This window comes from Amblyomma maculatum, chromosome 2 (assembly GCF_055883805.1).
Source record: "Amblyomma maculatum isolate TAMU_Amacu chromosome 2, ASM5588380v1, whole genome shotgun sequence".
Taxonomy (NCBI): Eukaryota; Metazoa; Arthropoda; class Arachnida; order Ixodida; family Ixodidae; genus Amblyomma; species Amblyomma maculatum.
In genome coordinates, this window is record NC_139345.1 from 173391664 (window position 1) to 173412325 (window position 20662).

Sequence of the window (20662 nt, forward strand, 5' to 3'; positions counted from 1 at the left end):
AAAGAATATAATCGATCTGATTCCTGTACAGGCCGTCCGGTGAAGTCCATGTGTACAGGAGCCTCTTGTGCTGTTGAAAATGAGTATTCGCTATGGTCAGGTTGTTTTCTTGACAAAACTCTATTAGCCTCTGCCCAGCTTCATTTGGCTCGCCAAGACCGAACTTGCCTATAATTCCGGATATTTCTTCACTCCCGACCTTAGCATTCCAGTCTCCTATGAGAAAAACGACGTCTGATGATGGGGTGCGGTCTAAAAGGCATTGTAGGTCCGCATAAAATCTCTCAACGTCAGCTTCTTCAGCAGTAGTGGTCGGTGCATAGACTTGGATAACTGTTATGTTGAAAGGGTGACCTTGGATCCGAAGTGAAATCATTCGGTCGTTTTTGGGGTTGTACCCTAGCACTGCTTTGCCCATTCTTCTGTTTACTATGAGAGCGACCCCATTCCTTCTCTTAGATTCGTGCCCACAAGAAAAGACATAATGGTCGCCGGAGTTAAATTCTCCCATTCCGGTTCACTTGAGCTCGCTGATACCCAAGATATCAATGTTCAATCTGTCCATTTCTCGCTTGACAACATCCAGTTTACCTTGCGTCATAGATCTTACATTCCATGTTGCTATGTGATATATCTCCTTGCAACATCGGACTTTCCGGTCGCTTCCCGACACATCCACAACTGAGCGTCCTTTTGGCTTTAGCCCAGCTGCTTCATTCGTCCTGGAGCTACTAGCCCTTTGTTCATCCCCAGTAACATGTGGAACGCCTTCCAACCTGGGGGCTCATCTTCCGGCGCCACATCTTTAATGGTATTGTGACTGGCCATAGGGTTTTCTTGGAAGGAAATACTGGAGTGGGTTGCCATTACCTTCTCCAGTGAATCACATTTTGTCAGAACTCTCTGCCGTGACCTGTCTATCTTGGGTGGCCCTACACAGCAGAGCTCACGACTTCATAGAGTTTCGCAAGCCCCTCCGCCACGACAAGGCAGTGATCCATGAAGAGATCACTGCCTTGGGAGGATACAAATTTATAAAATTCCCTCGAGGAAGTGCATCACGTATATCATGCAGAATTTCGGATGCAATCACCTGTGCCTCTAGACATGATGTGACAGAATCCTCAAGAACTATATTTTGCAACATTTTCTGACAACAAAGTGGAAACAAGCAGCTGAAATGCACCTTCTTTTCTTAGTCTTTTTTTTTAACCGTGTTGAAGATGAAAGAACAAGGGCAATAGGTGAATACCGTGACCAAACTATAAGAGAAATAATTGAGGCTATGAACATTGTTGATTGCAAAGAAACATTCGTGACCAGCACGCCCCTATCATTTCAAGCAAAGAAGAGGGCACTCTCAGCAGAGAGAAGGTGAATGACTGGGAAATGATGCAGGACTAATTGTTGACTTTCTTTTATTACCTGCTTTGTACAAAAAAAAATACTTCATGAATAAAAATTTAGTTCTCTGTTCAGCTCTATCTGTGTGCGTCTCGTTCTATCAATCTATGCCTTCAGCACTATTTCAAACAGTGCTTAACAAACTTGCCCAACTTAGCCACTCTGCCTCTGTTCACACACAGCATGATCTAATTAGGCATGTTCAAGCAAAAACATATTAAACGACTTTCAGCGAGCAAACTTCCATGCCTCACATTTTTCTTTGGTCCGAAGTTATCTTTTATACTCCCAACAATTTTGGCACTGCAACATTCCACTACTGATGCAGACTGAATGTATTCTCAAGAGAAAAAATAGGCAGGTATAACTTTCCTCGTGTGGCCTCTTCCTCTGAGGTCTTTGTTTCCAATGTCTCTAAGACCAGTTCTGCTGCGTCTGATTTTAAATTTTTCTCTAGCTGCAGCTTGCCACTGCAGCTTATCTTCTTACGTGTACAGCCCTGAATAAATGCGCTGCCCACCTGAGTCGACATCTGTGTTGGCATCCCTGAGCGTGGCCAGGAAGTAGCCAAGGGCAGTATCCGCCTGCGAAGCCTCACTGGACCGCAGGCTTAGCTGCATAGCTGAAACAGTGACAAAAGAGTGGAAAGGCCAGCCATTCGTAGCCTTCAGAGCAATAGCAGAAAGTACAAACTGTGCTTGAGTGTCGTCACCCTGCAATAGCATGGTGTCAACGCACAACCAACGTCGTCACCCCTGTCTGTGTGTGGTTGTCCTTTCTTGTACAATATGCACCAACTCACCCAGAAAAAAGTTTTAACAAAATTCATATCTGAAACTATAAACAAGTCAGACTTCTTGGGTAGAAAACAGCTTATAATGAGAACAAGTTAGACAAGTGTGCATGCACCTTTCTGGAAGAACTGCAGCTCCTCTCCACTGGCCAGCAGCCCCACAGGACAGCCTTGGACGCAGAGAACTACCGTGTCCAGTAGTAGCCAGAGGCAGGCATCGTGCACACCTAAACAACACCGTAGTAGTATAGTACCAGCAGTAAGTGTCACGTGCAGGGACTGCCAAATCCTGCTTTTTGTATCACGGCACACCTGTAGTGCATTGGTAGGATCTCAGAGAGAAAACTAGGTTGCAAGGCAATGACCATCCACAGTCTGCAGCATCTTAAGAGGACAGTCACCACCAATGATATGTGTGCATCAACAAAGTGGAAAGGTGCTTCTCGCTTCTTCAAGGTACAGTTTTTGTCAAAAGTTGTAGTATAGTATAGCTAATTTCTTCAGGAATTGTGGAGGTCTTATCCGTTTGAAGAGACAGGATCGAAAACCTTCTCACCTTCAGGAGATTTACAACAATGGGGATGCATTACGATCGCACGGTTACTCACCATTCAGCCTTCTAGATCTAGCAGATGATTGATACACGGAAGAACAGGGGAGCTTGAAACCAACATGAACTGAACAGTACAGAAAAAGATGTATGTACGCACAAGAGTAGCAGATTATTTACTTTCAGCTCGCTTCCCAAAAATCCGAGGCCTGTCTACTTCTACTGACAAAGGATGCCATTTGACAGTGCAACATACCCCGATACTTTTATCAGTGGGTTGTTGTGTATGTTGTGTAAGTTCCAAGCTGTATGTCTCCCCAGCTCTTCCCAAACTCTTTAGGGCCTCTATGCTTCAGGGAAAATTTCTTGCTTTCTTTACCTTTAGCAGATGTGCCACCAACATCTAATGGTAACACAAGCCGTCACACAGCATCCTGGGGTCTGCCCCAGCATGCCATTAACAAGTGACACAATCATTATAACAGTGAATGCTGATCTGTTGTGCCGATGAAATCAATCTGTGCTCATAGTGAAATCATGAATATGACCAGATTACTGGTCATTTCGTTCAACACCACGCTGGAGTGCAAACTTGACAGGAATGAAAAACCAACACAACCTTTTCCCTATGTTCTCCAGGCATCTCACGAGGACTGACAGCCATCAAAAGAAAGCACTTACAGTCCTTTCTTTAGGGGTGCTTCCGTTACTGACCCTTCAGTCTAACCAGCAGTCTTTCACAAACACAGGAAATGGTGCTGTGCTTGTGATAAGATGATGATAAGATGCTAAGTTGTGGTGATAAGAGGCACGTGTTCTAAACAGAGAAAAGGATGCCTGCCTGTTGCATCCACTTGGTGACGATGCCAGTGTTGAGCAAATGCCTCCAAGGACAGGCCCACCAGCCATCCACGCAGATCCCGCCCCTCAGCCAGGCCAGGGTCACTCTGAACAGTGAGCAGGCAGCATTTGTTACGGCCAGCCGCCAATAGTTCGATGGCAACATGTGCACAGCACTCCTTTTCTCTTTCTCATAAGGAAAAGCATGGCATGAACGTGCACAACAACAGCCGACCAATCTTCCACACTCCAATAATTTGGGCTTGGCACCATACTTCAAACCTTCATCAAGGAATGATCAGGAGGCACCTCATGGTTGTAAATATTCACAACTAATATTTGAAACCCTGTGCAGTCTGAAAATTCTGAAATGGTTGTCAGATGCTGTGGAGATCAATTTTTTTTTTTACTATAGGCAATCCAGGGAATCGACACAAATAAGCAGAAAGAAGCTTAAAATTGGCCCACCTAAACTAGAAAAAGGCGCAAGCGAACATTCCTAAATGCACAACTGCAGGGACAGATGAATTTTCAATCAAGCTGATTAATTAACTTGGTCCAAGAAGCAAGGAGATGTTGTTAGATGCATTCTGGAAATTCATAACAAGTAATCAAATTCCAGGGAGCTGGCAAAAGAGTAAAGTGAATTTGGTTTCTAAAGAACAAGGAGGTAGGATGTACACAAAATCCTTAAGGCCAATTACGATAGCTTCTGTTATACACAGGCTGGCAGTGTTGGCAGCGAAATTAAAAATGCAGTTATGTGCACGATACTTGGTGATCTTGAGAATGGGTTCAAAAATGGCAAGTACTATCATGACAGCCTGTTTGCGCTTAATCAATTCAGTAAGACAACTATGGCAAGATATAGATAGACCTTTGTATTTAGCCTTCCTAGATAAGTGTTACACAAAACGCTGTAAACAGGAAACTCCTGTGCAACCTACTAAAGCATGAAGCAATCAGTCATGAGATAACTGGTTTCCTACAGGAAACATACCAAGATGAAATTACAGTCAAACCCACTTACAACAATACCGGTTTTAACAATATATTGGATATAACAATGGGCAGCTGCTGCAACATCAGGTTTTCCAGGTGTTCAATAATAAAATAAACCCCTTATTACAATAGTGTCATAGTATATTACCAGTTATAACAATCAAATATGGTCGCTGAAAGCCAACAAAAATGCAGAAACGCAGTGACCACAAAAGTGAGCACGTATGCGGAAATGCCGACAGTGCTCATGCAGTGACAAAAAAAAGAAAAGAAATTGGGGCAGAGCCCATCGAGCCAATGCGTTGCTCGAGTATGCTGAGGAAGCTTGCATGCCGCAGAGATGCAGGGGAGGACGGAGCATTTCTTCACGCGGAGAAAGAGGGAAGCCGTAAGGCGCTGCTAGCTAGGCATGGCCGTCTTTGGGGGAGCTTTGAGCACTCCCCCTCGAGACCACCCATGGCCTAGATGACTCTCTCCTCTCTGCCTCTGCACAGTGGAGCAGTCCATTCTGAGGGTGCACAGACCGTGGTGCACTGCACTGTCCTCCCCTATTTGCCTTGCCCAGGCCTTCGCTTCACGGTTGCACATGTTTTGTGGCAGGCGTGCAACAGCGTTTGTCTCCATGTCTTTCTAGTGTGGTTCTCCTAGTGTGCCATCATCGTTGCCACGATCTTGCTGGCCCTGGATTTTCCGTGAACAGCAATGGAGATTCATCCTTTAGGAAAACAGCTTGAGGGGCAAGTTGGTGCTGCATAGTACCCAGAAATGCGGTGCAACGAACCCAATCATGTGAATAGGCTCCCAAAGCATCGCTGGGCGGAGCTGCAGCTCCTGATGGGCAACGCCATCTGTGGCAGAAAAACACACACTGGGGCGCCGCTGGCTCGGCTCGCTGCTTTCGCGACGTGCGCCACGCTTTCTCTCGAACGAGCACGCGACGCGCCCCCGCAGGCGCATCGCGACATGCCGCCTGCATTCCGTCTTGATGATTGGACAACCTGCCGTGTATTTCCATGGAGGAAACGCAATTATAGGCGAGAAAATTTTTATTCACGTCTGCACTGTAGAGCAGACGACAGACGGCGATGAGTAAATATCGATTGTGAATGCGTTTCCCACGTTAGCGAAAACGTAGGAAGTTTACCTCGAGGTAAGTCAGCTATGTGACTATATTGTCGTATATAATATGTTTAAAAACTGCGGAAGTATTATCAGTACTCTTAAATAAAGCTGCTCGCTTGTTGATCATCGTTTTGGCCTGTAGCATGAGATCTATATATGGTTTTGTTTTTATTATTATGACGTTACTAAAGCAAATCTTGCAGTAGAAGAATAAGCTATAGTCCGAAGGAGATGTTTCTTTAAAGGCCCGAACGCTAGCAGTCGCAGCACGCGACATAACCGGCTTGCTGGCTCGGAAGGAAGGTGAAATCCAAGCTTGTACTACAATCGTACTTTATTTCGGTTCTTATTAAATGATTGTGCTTCATTTATATTTGGTTTGCATTTACGAAACCTGTGACGCGAATAGGGTGCTCCGTGCGAGTAGTGTCAATCGAGCCATAACTAGGATCGCTTTTGTATTGCACTTCCAACATATTTTTGTTATGAATAATAATAATGTTGGTTCATTTATTGGCCAATTTGCGGCAATCTGTAAAAGCGGCTCAGCCAGCCAAGCATGTCCCCCCCCCCCCCTAAAAAAAAAAGGCCTCGTTCCTAGATATTTTCTTGGTCGTAGGGCACATTCACACATTATTGGCGATCGCAGATGTCGCACGCTGGATATCTGTTGATTTGGTTGCTTTCAGAGCACTCACAAAGCAGGGAGAGAGCACAAAAAATCGGCAAAGCAAGACACGCACGGAACAAAGAGCAGGATAATCCTCCACCCCCTTCACTTCGTATACATGGTGTTAAACCATTGTACTCTTTTGATGCCTCTATAAGACGTCTTTGTCAACTGTCGAACATTTCTGAGTTTATGGAGAAGGGGAAAATTGGCCCTTTTCGTTTCCACAAAGAACGCGAGACTTCTCAGAATGCTGTCATGCGGTTGGAAAACAGGTCTTGCGGAAACGTTTCCAATGAAATCTGCAAAGTTCCGCACGTGAACCTCGTCTTTTGGCGCTTCGCCTACTATTGTGGCTACCCATGACACAATGCTACTTAGTACCTCCGTTTCGCATCAGCGGAAGCGTTTTTGTATCGCCATATAACCGCCAGGCACAACTCGATCGCCGCACGTGCACAGGAAGCTAGCAGAGCGTCTGCTCCGGCAACGTCCCATCGTTTCACATTTCGCCACCGTGCCAGGAATGCGGCGCTGCCATCGCGCGACGAAACTGGAGCTTGGCTTACCTATAGAAGACACAACACAGGCGCACACTACCAACTGTAATATGAAACTGAACACGCACTTCCTCTTCACCACTCAGCCACAACATCCTTTCCTACACAGATGTCTAGCCAGCTAGACATTTGTGCTTTTTATTCATGTGATTGGGTTCGTTGCGCCGCATTTCTGGCTCCTTCAGGAAGCACAACACAACCGGTGCAGGAGAAAAGCGAACAGCAATACCACTAGAAGTTAAGAACAACATTGTATGTGAGCACAAGAATGGCATAAAAGTGTGCAACTTGTGAGCAGGTACGGCCTGGCGCAACCGTCAGTATCGACAATCATCCACAACGCGCTCAAGATTGAGAATGAAAGCGATGCCAGTGCTGCCCATGCAATGGACGGCAGCCGGAAAAAGGTTCAAGGCGGGGCCCACAAAGACGTAGAACAGGGGCTCTACCAGTGGTTTTTGAACACCCGTGTAGCAAACCTGCAGATTAGTGGCCCGATTTTAGAGGAGAAGGAGAAGCACTTTGCATACCTCCTGCTGACACAGCGATGATCGAACTTTGGTCCCCAGTGAGCGGTAGTGACAGCGAAGTGTCAAGATTTGAGGAATTTTTACATGTCGACGATACAGTCTTGATGGGTGAAAAGCTGACATATGAGGTTATCGTCACAGCAGTCACTGGCGTGGAGGACGGTGACAGAATAGTAACGATGACGATGAACCAGAACCTGTGCAGGCTGCGTCTCGCCAGGAGGCTTTGAGGATGATCTACTTCCTGCAGGGCTTTGTTTTGTTGAGAACTTTCCACTGCACTACGTTCAGCAGTCGTATGCCCTGCAGAAAGATGTCGGCCAGATTGCCATGAAACAGACAACACTTACGAATTGCGGGTTTCTTCCTGCTACGAAATAAAAAGTGTAAGCTACCTCGTCCTCATTAAATATGCAGTATATAATGTTTTCTTTGTTTTTTCGGGCTATCACAGTTATAACAATTTTCGGTAATCACAATGACATTTCCATGGCACTTCAATATTGTTATAAGTTGGTTTGACAGTAGTAAAAGCTCGTTAATTCGAACTTCACGGGACCAGGAAAAAAGTTCGAATTATCCGATGTTCGAATTATCGAATGGCCTCGAAAAAAAAAAAAAAACTGACCAAAACCATTCGTACTACGGTAAATGTACTGGTAAATGTACCGTATTTAGTCGCGTAACGAACTCGCTCGCATAATGAACCCACCCAGCCCCGATTTGTGCCTACGAATCTGAAAAAAAAAACATAACAATAAAGGCGTCAGTCATTAGCGCGTCCCTCTGTTTCGCGCCTTCACAGTCCACAACACATTTCTTGGCAGTGCGCCAAGATGCTGCCTGGCGATAACGGCGTGTTTATCTTTTGACTTTAGCTCAGACAGGGGGGAGGAAAGCGAACTTGGCAAAGTGCCAGCACTTATCCAGTTGTGCAAGCCTCCTTTTCAGTACATTCGCTTTATCATGCTATGAGCGACTTGAGCGGGCGGCGCCGTATACTGCCACTCCAATCATCGGAGTGAACGGTGCTAAAAGCCGGCGTCATGATCGCGGCTGACTCGCGTGCTTCCGTTGACGACTCATGGGTGGAAGGATGGATAGCTATCGCAAAAAAAAAAAAAAATTTTAACCCATAGTGCCAGTCCGAGATCATAGCCTTTTATGGGCATTGGCTGGGACCGCGCCGACAGTACTTATCCCTATTTCCAAATTAACAGGGTTGAAATTAACGAGTATTTAGTTGCGAGCTACGGAGGTTGCGCAGAAGAGAGAGCAGGCAGCCGCCACCGCGTCCCCTCCCTTCAACGCCGCCGGCCGCTACGCCGGTCATGGCGCCATTTAAGTTTTACCCACTCTTCCATGGTTTTACCTGGTTCCTTATTCTGTCCCCGTTTTGGACGTGCGCAGCCTCTAATTATGCCTACCGATTGCGGAGGTGTTTCTTTACCTTTTTTTTTTTTTTTTTTTTGCCGCGTGATGTGCGCCAAGCCGCCCAGACGCGGCGGCGCGTAGTTCGAATTATCCGTAGCGGAACCGACTCGCGTTCGAATTAACGGGCTTTTTTATACACAGATCTCTATGGAGCTTGGCCGGACCAAGTAGTGTAGTCCGAATTATCCGAAAATTCGAATTATCGAGGTTCGAATTAACAAGCTTTCACTGTACAGTCAAACTCGGATATATCGAACCCGGATATATCGAACCCGGATATATCGAATTTTGGCTATATCGAACTCACGGAAAATCCCCTTGAAAATCCTATGCAAAAGTATACGAAAGCCGCGTCATATATCGAACTCAATTTCACCAGTCGTTCGATATATCGAACTCCGCACCACGCACTGGAAAGTGTGCCTTTCCCAAAGACGTCGCATCACCCTCGGCCGTTTGCCGCGTGACGTTTTTAAGTCACACGCGGACGGAATGAGGGCGGACAATTCGGCTAGGGCAGCGCCGCGCCCATTCCCCAAAGGCGCGCATTTGTGGTTGTTATCGTTTCACGCGCGCCAGCACGTGACGTTTGCAAGACGCGTGTGAATGAACCAGAGAGAACCGGTGGGAACGAGAGGGGAAAAACGCGATAGAGCGAAGCGTAAGGATGTGCCCATTCTTTTGCCTACCTATCTCTCTCCTTCCTCTTTCCCGGCCTTCGTTCGCAGTAGCATGCGTTACGCAAGCACCAAGCCAGCTCAGTCCGTTTTCAGACAGAACGTCGGTCGCTTTCTCCAGCGTATGTTGCGAACCCTCTGCGATCGGCGGCTGACGTGGCTATGGCGCCTGCAGAAGTTACGAAACGGCAGTTGTTTTTTTTTTTTGCGAGAGTCGTCTATTTTTATCGTTGTGCTGTACACGCGGCGTAGCGTAAGATATGGCGTTACGAAGCTGCATTTTTTTTTTTTTGCGAGAGTCGTTTATCCTTGCATGTATGAATCAACGAAAGTACGCGGTCAGCTGCGATCATGACACGGGCTTTTAGCATTTTTCGCTTCAAACAGCATTTGCAGCAACTGTATCACGCTTTCCAATGATTTTGTGGCAGTGGACTACGCCCGCCCCAGGCGCAGCGTGATAAATCGAACCAGGCTTGTGCAATCAAGCCATCACGGGCAGTCTGCCAAGTTCGCTCCCCGCCGCCGCAGGAGCTATAAAAAGATAAACACGCCGTGACGTTATTGCTGCGCAGCATCTTGGCACGCTGCCAAGAAATGAGCTGTGGATGAGATGACCAAAACAGTGCGACAAGCAAGCGATTTCCGCCGCGACGACACAGAAACCTTGTTTTGAGCTGCCAAGGATGCAGTTCCAACAAGTTGGAAATTTTTTGCTCTGTCACTCCCGCTCGTCACTGAGATCGCTTGCATGTCAGCGAGCTGGCCTTAACGCTTTTTTTTTTCCAAATTCTAGAGTGCAAAAGCGGAGGGTCGGTTCATTATGCGAGTGAGCTGGTGAGTTGATTACACGGCAAATACGGTATCATTTTTTCACATCGTAAGTGCCGTTCCGAGCCGATTTTTGTATATCGAATTATCGATATATCGAACTATTTCGCGATCACCTTCGAGTTCGATATATCCGGGTTCGACTGTATATGCAAAGGGGAAAGAAGCACAAATGTCGATGTTAGGACAAGGTTGCCCTCTACCGTCACTGCTATTCATGCCTTTTGTGAAATATAGAATGGAGGCTAGAAGAGGGTAATCTAGGTTTCCCCCTCCCCCCTCTCCCTGGGCGTCACCTATTGAATCAATTAAATTTTATTGTAGTCATGAAAAGGTTGGATGGTGAAAAAGCTGTGTGAATTGAATAGCTAAATGTTATTCCAAAACTACTCGTGTATATACCCTTACTTTTAAGCCATGAGTACACTTGAGTACACAATAAGTTTATGTGATAAACAACATTCTGCTCATCTGGCTCAACCTAGGATTAGCCCGGAACAGCTCTTGCTTGGCCAACACAGCTGGCCAGAGAAGGCCTCTATTTTTAAAACCAAAATAGGGACATGCTCTTTTCCACATAGACAGGAAAGGGCGGTCACCTTGTGAAGCAGCTCCTTCACAAACTGCAGAGTCCTCTGGGCCAGGTCTTGATCCGCAGAAGTCAGCAGCCTCTGCAAAAGAGTGCACGAGTCAACCCTCACACTTTTACGTAAGAGAAACAAGGCTGCCAGCTGCTAGCTGCAACCACACAAGGACAACCAACCCCAAGCACGAGGAATTAAGCACCACGAACACTGCGCTAATCCCCTATGACGACCACACCACGTGCCCAGAGGGACAGAAAGAATATTGTCTCTAAGCTGGCAGTTATGAAAAGGAAGAAAATGGTGCATGTTTAACCGTAATGAGCGAAGGCCCCAACGCAGATAACTGGGCAAGTTGATATGAATACATAATTACCATAGGCGCATAAACATGGACAGAGACAATATAAGGACACAGTGACTCAGTCGTTCAGTTACAAAACCAGATTATACGAGTTCGAACCTGACCAGACCAACTCCCCTTCAATGGTTTTTTTTTTTTTTAACCTGAAAGCACTACATGCTGACTCGCTAAATCATCACCGCTAAATTATCACTACATGCTCGCACTTTCGGATTTAAAAAAAAAAGTAGCCAGACCAGCAGCAATATCTGCCTTGTTCTACAAGTTAGTGACAGTACTCCCACTTATTGCTACCTGTGAAAGAACTGCTTGGCAGTTCTGAAGGACAGGGTTCCTCGTCATTATTAAAGTTTACGAATAAGACCACTACAGTAGAGTAAAGGTGTGAAGTTAGCAATCTCTAATTTTCACATAGCATTCTAAATGGAAAAATCAGACTTCAGCAAGACATGGGCATAGTACTAAGCTTCTGCATAACGGCCTGGGGGGCGAGTTGGTGCATGATGAAAATGAACGGCAGCGCAACACGGACATAGATGCATGTGGTGTCCCTTTCTTGTCTGTGTCCGTGTTGCACCACCATTTATTTTTATCATTACTAAGCTTCGTTTTATGCCAATATATTGTATAACAAAATCCCACAAACATTTTATTTTTCCCATCTACAGGGATGGAATTCTATCCTTGTAATGTATTACAATCACAGAAATTTGCGAAAAGCTTCAAAACATTTTTGTCGAAAGAAAACTAGCCCAAACAAAGCAGCCACCACAATCCACTTTCGTGTATATATTTCAAATTCTTCCTTTATTCCGTATATGTGCGCTTCTTCTTTTCCATTTCATTTGATGTGATAGTGCAAAAATTTACTATAGTTTAAGTAACGCTGCATCTTCCTTTTCATGAGTTTGTATTGTTGTTTTGCATCATCCTGCCTTGTGCTGCATTACCTTTCAGCGTCGTATGTACCCCTGGTCACATCTCCTTTCCCAGCAATGAGAGTGCACGTGCGCTCGTCCGAGCAGCAACTTTCTGGGCACTATTAAAGGAAGCGGAGGACGAAGTAGAAGCAGAGGGTGCCCGCACGGCTCTGTACTCTTGCACCCACATCATGCAATATTACCATACATATTGCCACCACCTCATCCAACGCTCATCAAGGATGAAGCGGTGGCAAGGCGTCAGCTACAAACTTATACGTATCCTAACTTATACCACAAACTGGTTTGACTGGTTTGTGAAGCAGGCTTGGGGGAAGAATTCGCAGCTTATTCCTGCGCTATGAGCATAGCCCGATCTCCAATATGGCAGCGCCCTTTGGCCAATTTCGAAAGGGTCTATAAATCGCCCGACTCCGTCCTGCTGGGAAGAAGCCTTGGCCAGCACTGCTCCAACTAATCAGCAACCAAGCGGGCCAAGCAAATAGCTATGGCGTACAAAATTCTGGATTGAGGACCCTTTTTCTGAGATCACTCCCACCAGCACCAAAACACAAGACCAGCAACAGCTGCTCTAGCGGGCCTGCAGGATAGAGGCGGCATATGGAGCCCTGGACAGAGGCCTCCACTCAGGAAGACAAACGCATTGTTTTCCTCCTCCTCCTTCCTGCTTAAGCCAGTTTTTGACTCGCAGCATAAATAAATAAAGTGCACCTGCCGTGAAGTGTGGGTGCTCTGGGCATGTAGTAGAGACCATCTCCATTTGGCTGCACTTCCCAATCCCACCCCAGTTCACAGGAGTGCCATGCCAATGCAGAGCCACTTCCGGTATATTGCAGGGGCAGCCAGATGCTAGCACGCTCGGTGCAGCAGCCAAGTCGAGCACACAGGCATCTGTGTCCTGCAGCCATGCACTGTCACATGGGTGTGTGCAGGATTGTACTTTATGCTGTGCATTGTTTGCAAGTCTCTTCACAGCAGCCATGAAAGTGAATCACTGAAAGCTCTGCCCTTGTAGCTGTGCTGTGCAAAGCGGTGTGAGTTGGCTGTCGCCGAGTCAATGGGCATTTTTGTAGAGGTAACAATGAAATACTCAGAATTTTGATGCACACGGCTCCAGCATTCTGCCCATAATGCATCTGCCCAATCACAGTGAAAGCATTGCATGATTACTTGAAGCTTTGACTCACTGTCAACTTAGCATGCCACATTTGCTGTCAGGTGGCAGCGTCATAGGCTGACCGGTTGGCAAAGATAAGGGCTGACTAGCAGGCATAGAGAACATGTGCAACATCATGTCAAACTGGGTGGCCAGGTGCAGGTGGAGCTAGCTGCTGCCTTGACCAACTGCAGAAAGCGTAGCCAAATGGGACATGGGGGTGAGAAAAGGGTCCATCTTGTTGTGGCACCACAGGGACGAGGACAGAAGCGGAAAGAGATAGAACAGGTGCTCTACTATCAACTGACAAATTTTATTGGGACATGTGTATAGCATGTCGGACATAGATGGTATGTCATGTCTTCATGCGGGGCTGATGGCGCCCATGTGTGAGCATTCACTGCACCGACGCATTTCATCACTGCCACATCTCGCCTTTCTTTTTCCCGTGAGGAGAACAAGCGGGGAACACGCTCTCACCAGCACCGGCTTCAGGGCTGGTGGGGAGTGGCAAAGCACAGCGTCCAGGCTCCCCTCCAGCTGCTCTGGCTGCTCCATCCACCGGCAGAACTGTAACAAAAGCAAGGTTGGAGGCCGCACAGAACCAATCCCAGCATCAAAGACAAACAGCCATGATGACCCCAGTTCACAGAGATTCTGCGACACCAAACATTTAGGCTTTTTCTGCACATTCATGTGCTAGCAGCAGCAGCGTTCTCTCTCTTGATGATGAGAACGCATACAATTAGGCAGAAATTTCATGGTAAAAAAATTTATCAAGTGGGACGAAATCACGTGCCTCACCCTGGAATACAGGTGCTATGAAAAGGGCTTTTTTTTGCAATGCAAACTACCACAGAATGGGCATGATGTGATTTGGCTTCCATCCATTGGCGGTCAAATGGCACTCGAAAGACGTGGGTAGACTCAAAAGGGCCAAGGTGCAGTGTGCGGCGTCAAGGTATCAAATACATTGTGTACTCCATGCAGTGAGCTCTAAAGTGTTATTAGGCGATAACTGTCTCGAATGCTTGCACTGTAATGCATTCTCACAATAATAAATAAAATGCAAATATCTTTAAATCTACACACCGTAGGATAGTACAAGACAGATAGTACAATGCTACAATACCGCTAACAGCAGTGTGATGCAAGCAGCAAAAATATCACTAACTAGTGGTGTAAGTAGGGTATCCCAAACTGCAGTTGGGGACATAGCACTTTCTTTTCCCTGCAATCACAGTTAAAATGAAGAAGGAGAAGCCCCCTTGTCCTACGCAAAATCTACCAGCTGTGGGGCTATGATAGCAACACAGTTAATGATGCGAATAACACTTACAACAGCATGAAATAAGTGCAGTCGCACAAACAACTGTGCGTATCACATCAGGCGCAGTCTGGGACCACATTTTATAACGCCCTCCTCCAATTATTTCCTGGCTACAGATGGGCAATGCACACAGTGCGAGAAGTGTACAGTATATTTTTATCTCTTGTAAGAAGGCAGCAGAGCAGGTAACAACACAAAGCATAAGAAGCACACACACGCACACAAGGACAACGCTGCACTGACAACTATATTAACAAGAAACCACACATCTTCTCCCTTCACTTCACGTCTGCAGCCAACTTCTCCATTTTCTTTAACATCCTGCTGGTTTGCGCAAAAATTCTAATTCCTTTTTCAACAAAACCACTGATGGCATACTGACGCTTGCTAACTTGTCCTTCATCCTTTTCATAATCTTAACATTGTGAAGGTTAGCCGGACATTTTTGGTGTCTACAACCAACGCAGTCTTTGCAGTGCACAGTGAGATTAGTGCCAGACTTGTCCGATATTGCCATAGCGTGCTCTCTAATCTTGTCATTGAGACATCTTCCTGTCTGTCCAATATATTTCTTTCCACAATGCAAGGGAATCTCATAAACAACCCCCTGAATACACTTATAGTACCTAGTCCGGTGCGAAGTTTTGCATCCAGAGTTGAAGTCCTGGTTGTTAACCTGGACACACATCCCTTTAGCTCTATTTGGTACTGTTGGAATAACCCGGATGCCGTGTCTTTGACCAATCTTCATTAGATTGGTCAAAGTATATTTTTACATCGTGCTGACGACAAGTGAAGACATTGCACACCTAAATCTGCTGGCCTCCATTGCGAATTGCATAACAGCACTCACTGCATACTCTCCCAGCAGCTCCTGGTGGCGGTCAGTGGAAACACACCAGCACAGGACGTCCCGTTCAGGAACCAGGACGTCCCGCCAGTGGCCCCTCTGGCACAACTGCCCCAGGAGCCAGTGGCTGGCTGCATTTCACATCATTCAAGTGTCACGTGCTGTACAAAAAAGGACATTGTGACACATCCGCACGTGCTGCCTGTGTGGACTCCCTATGTGCCATACAGGGAACTGCTGGAACTGTACTATGTTTCACTGGTTACCACTTATGCTTATCTTGGACCTAAGATTTGAAGCCATGTAGAAACACAGTGTCTTTACCAGGGTTCTCACCCCCTCTCAGGCTGACCACCCACCTTTCAAACCAACCGCCTACATCTCGGGCTTCAAGTTTGCTATGCCAGGGGACAATTTTCTTTCACCGATGTGGCCAGTCACGCCATGTCAGATAGTACTGCTGCCTGCGACACTGGTCTTTCAGTTTTATTCACACCTCTCCTTCTAGCCAGCCTATCACAGTGGAGGGCTACGGAGTAATTTCGATCACCTGGAGATCTTTAGCATGCACAGACATCGCACAGCACATAGATGCCTCTCTGTTTTGCCTCCATCAAAACACAGCCGCCGGTGGTCAGGTTCGAGCCTGGGTACTCTGCCTAGAGCGCCGGTGAACTTTGATGCGTTCAACGGAACGCTGGTTCGGTTCGATGCAATGCTTGGCCACCTGCAACCAAAGCTTTCGCTCCACGTTTGATTCAGCTGCGTTGAGACCTTCAAATTTTTTCTGCAGTAACCATGGCTTTCTGCAGTCACGCTTCAGTAAACAAAGTAAATGCCTCGAGCACTGAAACTCGTCCAGGTAAAACAAGCAAAGATATTCCAAATAACCTAGCTTTTAAACCTTTTTGCACTTTCATTTCCTTTACCTGTTGCTGTTTTTGAGACACAGAGATCAAAAATGTAATATTGTAGTCAAAATTCCATGTACCTGCATTCACCTGATCTTGTTCCTCCTCGTTACTCCAGTGGACAAGTGACTGCAAGACAAGAGAAAAAAAAGAATGAGGGAGAAAAAAGAGGGGGTTTTGTGTCAACAAATGGCAACTAGAAATCCCTATCCAGTGAGCTACACCGATCAAGTTTGGGGGAATACTCAGGGATCCATGGGGCAGCCACAGCTGGTGCAACAAAAGGTTGTGATCGGAGATCTGCTCCAGAGGACCTCCAGACACTGGAATGACAATGCCTGAAATTTCCATGCACACACACTGACACAATTTTCGCACTATGCATCTTAAGGCAAAAGCCTTTCTTGGCTCATGGGCTGCAGAAATGTCCACAAGAACTGACCACTACTCCACACTGGTCTCATGAGGAACCAATTGTAATTCTTGTCTAGTGTGAGGATGATAGCAGTGACGATGATGATGATAATGATGGTAGCAGTGATAACAATGACAGTACATTTAGTTGTCGTTGATGACAGTAGTTGTTACGAAAATAAAATGAGAGGCTTGCGCTTGTGTGCGAGAGGCGGCGCCACCAGCGACGCACACAGTAACGGCCGCGTAGGCTAGATGACGTGAGAATTGTAGCAGGCAGAAAGCGCGCAGCGAGGGAAGAACTTAACTCTCTCTCCCTTTCCTCTTATTCCGGGAGACAATACCTTCAAGGTCAGGGAAACCTCTTAAATAGAGGACCGATCGTCCCGTCTAGGCAAAGCTGAGCGGCTTACTCTCAGAACGAAGTCGAGGCACGACCCACCACCCTATCGGAATGAGAGCCAGCCCCGCCAGCTAGTCCTAGCCGTACGCCCTGCCGACACCACCACAAGTGATGAGGGCGTAGTTCATGTCAATGCCTTTGAATCTCAGTGACTTCTCTGTCGGACAAACAGTGGGAAGCTTTGCTGAGGCACAAACCACCAGGTACTGCTCCCCGGTCCTAAAGACCGAGTAAAACACGGCTCGAAATAGAGCGAAAACCTAAACGTGACATAGTGTGGTGATGATGATATAGTAGTAGGAATTACAATGCAGTTGGTGAAAACAGACCAGTAATGTGGGTTTGGGTATATCTGCTCTTAAGCAGACTTAAGCGCAGTCCTGTAAATTTTCACTCTTTAAGCAAAGTCCTAGTGCACGAAAGTTTGCTGGCACTGCTGACCAACTGATTTATGCATTTACAGTAGACTCCCTTTAAGATGAACGTGCTCATCTTAAAGAAGTTTACAAAATCTGCAAGATAGCAGCAGGCCATCCTGAAACTTTGTTTTCGGTGCATTTAGTTTTGAAATATGCAAAGCTACCACAGTACAGCATTTCCACACTGCTGCCTGCTGAATCTGGTAGTGAATAGGGTCTACTCGGAGGCAACATGGCCAGTCTAAAGGAGAGCATACGCGGCCAGTGCAGTCTTGCCGCTCCCGCTGCTAGGCCGAAAACAGAGGCGCTTGCTGCTGCCGACATTCTCCCACCATCAGCATGGCCACCACTGCTGCCATGGAAAACAGACTTCTCTACATGTCCCAAGAGATCTCCATACTTAAGATGGGCAAACTGGCTGCCTGAAAGCACATTTCAGAAAAGCAGCGAGCCAGCTGGTTATGCATGGTTGTTCGCAACGCCCAAGCAATCCAAACGAAGTAAAGGGCCTTCAACGTGGCCTTCAAGCAACACCAAACTAACCCCGATTGGCTGCACATCTCAAGCAGCCATCTATTTGATTTTAGAATAAGGATTCTTGAAATGAAATGCCCACAGTTACAACAGATACAAGGACTTGTAGATGAAACATGCTTGATAATGAGACTTCACAGCATGAAGGTAGAGCAACACAGAGATCAACTACTCTACCGGTATAAGTCGGCAGAGCAGAGAGAGCACCAGGGTGCTCTGGCAAGCATGCTCGCCACTGGTCACCACATATCTGGCCACAGCCGAGGCAAGGCTCCTCCCAGCTGGCTCTGCTTCCAACCTGCACCAAGGAATCAGCCCACATTCTTACTGCCCTGCTCCTGTTTCTTCTATCACACCCAACAGCAGCTGGTGTCACATTAATGCAGCAACCAAACCCCTTGAGTCAGAAGAGGCCACGCAATCTGCACCCATCTTTCTGCTTTTGTAAGTGAAGTACGTTCTTTAGCTGCCATTTTACACTTACCTCAGTGCGCACTGCTGTTGAGATGAAATGCCCGCATAGCTTGTTGCTCTTTTGTGCCCTGATTGGTTGCAATGGCCATTGAGGAGTCATGTACTGAGGTGATAGGAAAACTTGAGGCAAGGGGTGGAGCACTAGCTGAGATTAAAGAATTCAAAATGTTGGCAACCTCAGGTATTGGGATCGTTCAAAAGCTACAATGTGTACTCCTCATGTTACAACAGCCTGCAGCTATGATTACGCTTCATGGACTTCCCCTGCTGTTTCGTGCTTGTAAACCAAAGCACGTTGAAAACGAAAGCAGGTAGCCATGAAAACTGCATAGCAGCATAGCACTGAAACAGAAGCATGCCGAAAAGAAACGGCCGCCTGTGATGGCAGCAAAGTGCAGGTTTTCTATGTCATCCAAAATTGAGGCTGTTTGCCATTCCCACTGTGAGATGAAAGTGTGCATGCAGTTTCGAAACAAAAATCACTTAACAATTCACACGCATATTCCTAATGCACATTTGTCACCTTCTGGAATCCCTTGTGTGTCATGGCGCTTGTGGGTAATGAGAGAATAGGCTGCAACGACAATTATATGTATTTCTGTTCTTGCTCTTTTCTACCTTATAAGAGCTTCGTTTTAAGTAAGGGTAGTGTTTTTGCGATCAGGAGCTTTGGCATAAACCAACTTAGTTTTATTCTTCAATGTCTGTTTAACTACAGGTACACAAGCTACCACCAAAGAAATGCATGCCATCCACAGCCTTATGAAGAGTCTGTTACAAAACAAATGACGCCTTGCACAGTGCTGGGATGCCATCTACATAATCGTTGTGTACACAACCGCTGTGCAAGAGATGATACTGTTTAGGCATGTTAGGCAACAAGACTTGACTGCCAAGCATCACCGATGTGGGCCTATTTTCAATTAACAGAGGACGCCAGTGCCACGCCCATGTATCAAGGACCAGCAGCGCATCAATACAAGCTGGGGGACTGGGTATGGACATCCATTTGCCGCAAAGGATTGATTGAACACTTTTGTGAAACAGTTTCAGTCTATACCTGGTCTTTTGCTGACAACATGAGCCAGACCATAAAGTCGTCTCTGATGGAATGACAGCTTTACAGAGATGCTGCACATGACCAGTTGTCCAAGTCGTCCATCTAAAGCCATACACTAAGCATGCTAAAGAATGGTTTGAGTATGCATTCACAGCTTCAACTTTGTAATATCCATATTTATTTTTTGGCCATCCTTAATTTTGCTTTAAAGCGTCAGACCAGTGCTGTTTGAAAGGAGCGTAATGCCATCAGGCTTTGTGCTGTTTATTTGTTGATTCCTAAATTCAGCAAGTGACTTTATCGCTTTGTGATGCAAGACTCCACCTTGCATCTACAAATGCCCAGACATCATACAGCGCACTGGCGACCCTTGCCTCCCCACCCTCAACAGTCGCCAAGCGGGAGCACCTAAACCAAAAAGGTGAGCACTGCTTGACCTAGCCTGACAGAGAATTCTAGCACTGTGTGGGCACAGTGCCTGCAAAGAAAGGCCACTAGTTCCTATAGCTGTTCACTCACATGCTGGGAGGCTCCTCCTCTGAGCTGTGGTGCTGGGGTGGCTGCTGCATAGTGCACAGCATAAGCAATACGGCTAGCTGGGTCTCAGCATGCACCCCACGGTGGTCGCTCTGGCACAGCACCAGGAGGCAGCCAGTGGCATCTGCGCATGCACCACACTCATTGACCCCAACAGTTACAATCGACTGGAGACACAGAGCTCATCACATACACAGGCTGATACACGGCTCTAAAGAAACGCTATAAACAAACATTCACACAAGATTCATAGCAGTTTTGCAGAAAATATT

At 46.5% G+C, this 20662-nt stretch overlaps 1 protein-coding gene across 1 annotated transcript in view; it reads right to left on the reverse strand.

Annotated features, from left to right (window-relative positions):
• LOC146200454 (uncharacterized) overlaps positions 1-20662 on the reverse strand; it is a 102001-nt gene that overhangs the window by 10800 nt on the left and 70539 nt on the right. The window contains exons 16-24 of the mRNA XM_084592369.1: positions 20373-20514; positions 18497-18617; positions 16630-16678; positions 15642-15769; positions 13939-14028; positions 11013-11084; positions 3589-3694; positions 2314-2424; positions 1925-2026 (exon numbers count right to left, since the gene is read on the reverse strand). Of these exons, the coding sequence (XP_084448495.1) occupies positions 1925-2026; positions 2314-2424; positions 3589-3694; positions 11013-11084; positions 13939-14028; positions 15642-15769; positions 16630-16678; positions 18497-18617; positions 20373-20514 (921 nt within the window). The remainder of the gene's footprint in view (positions 1-1924; positions 2027-2313; positions 2425-3588; positions 3695-11012; positions 11085-13938; positions 14029-15641; positions 15770-16629; positions 16679-18496; positions 18618-20372; positions 20515-20662) is intronic.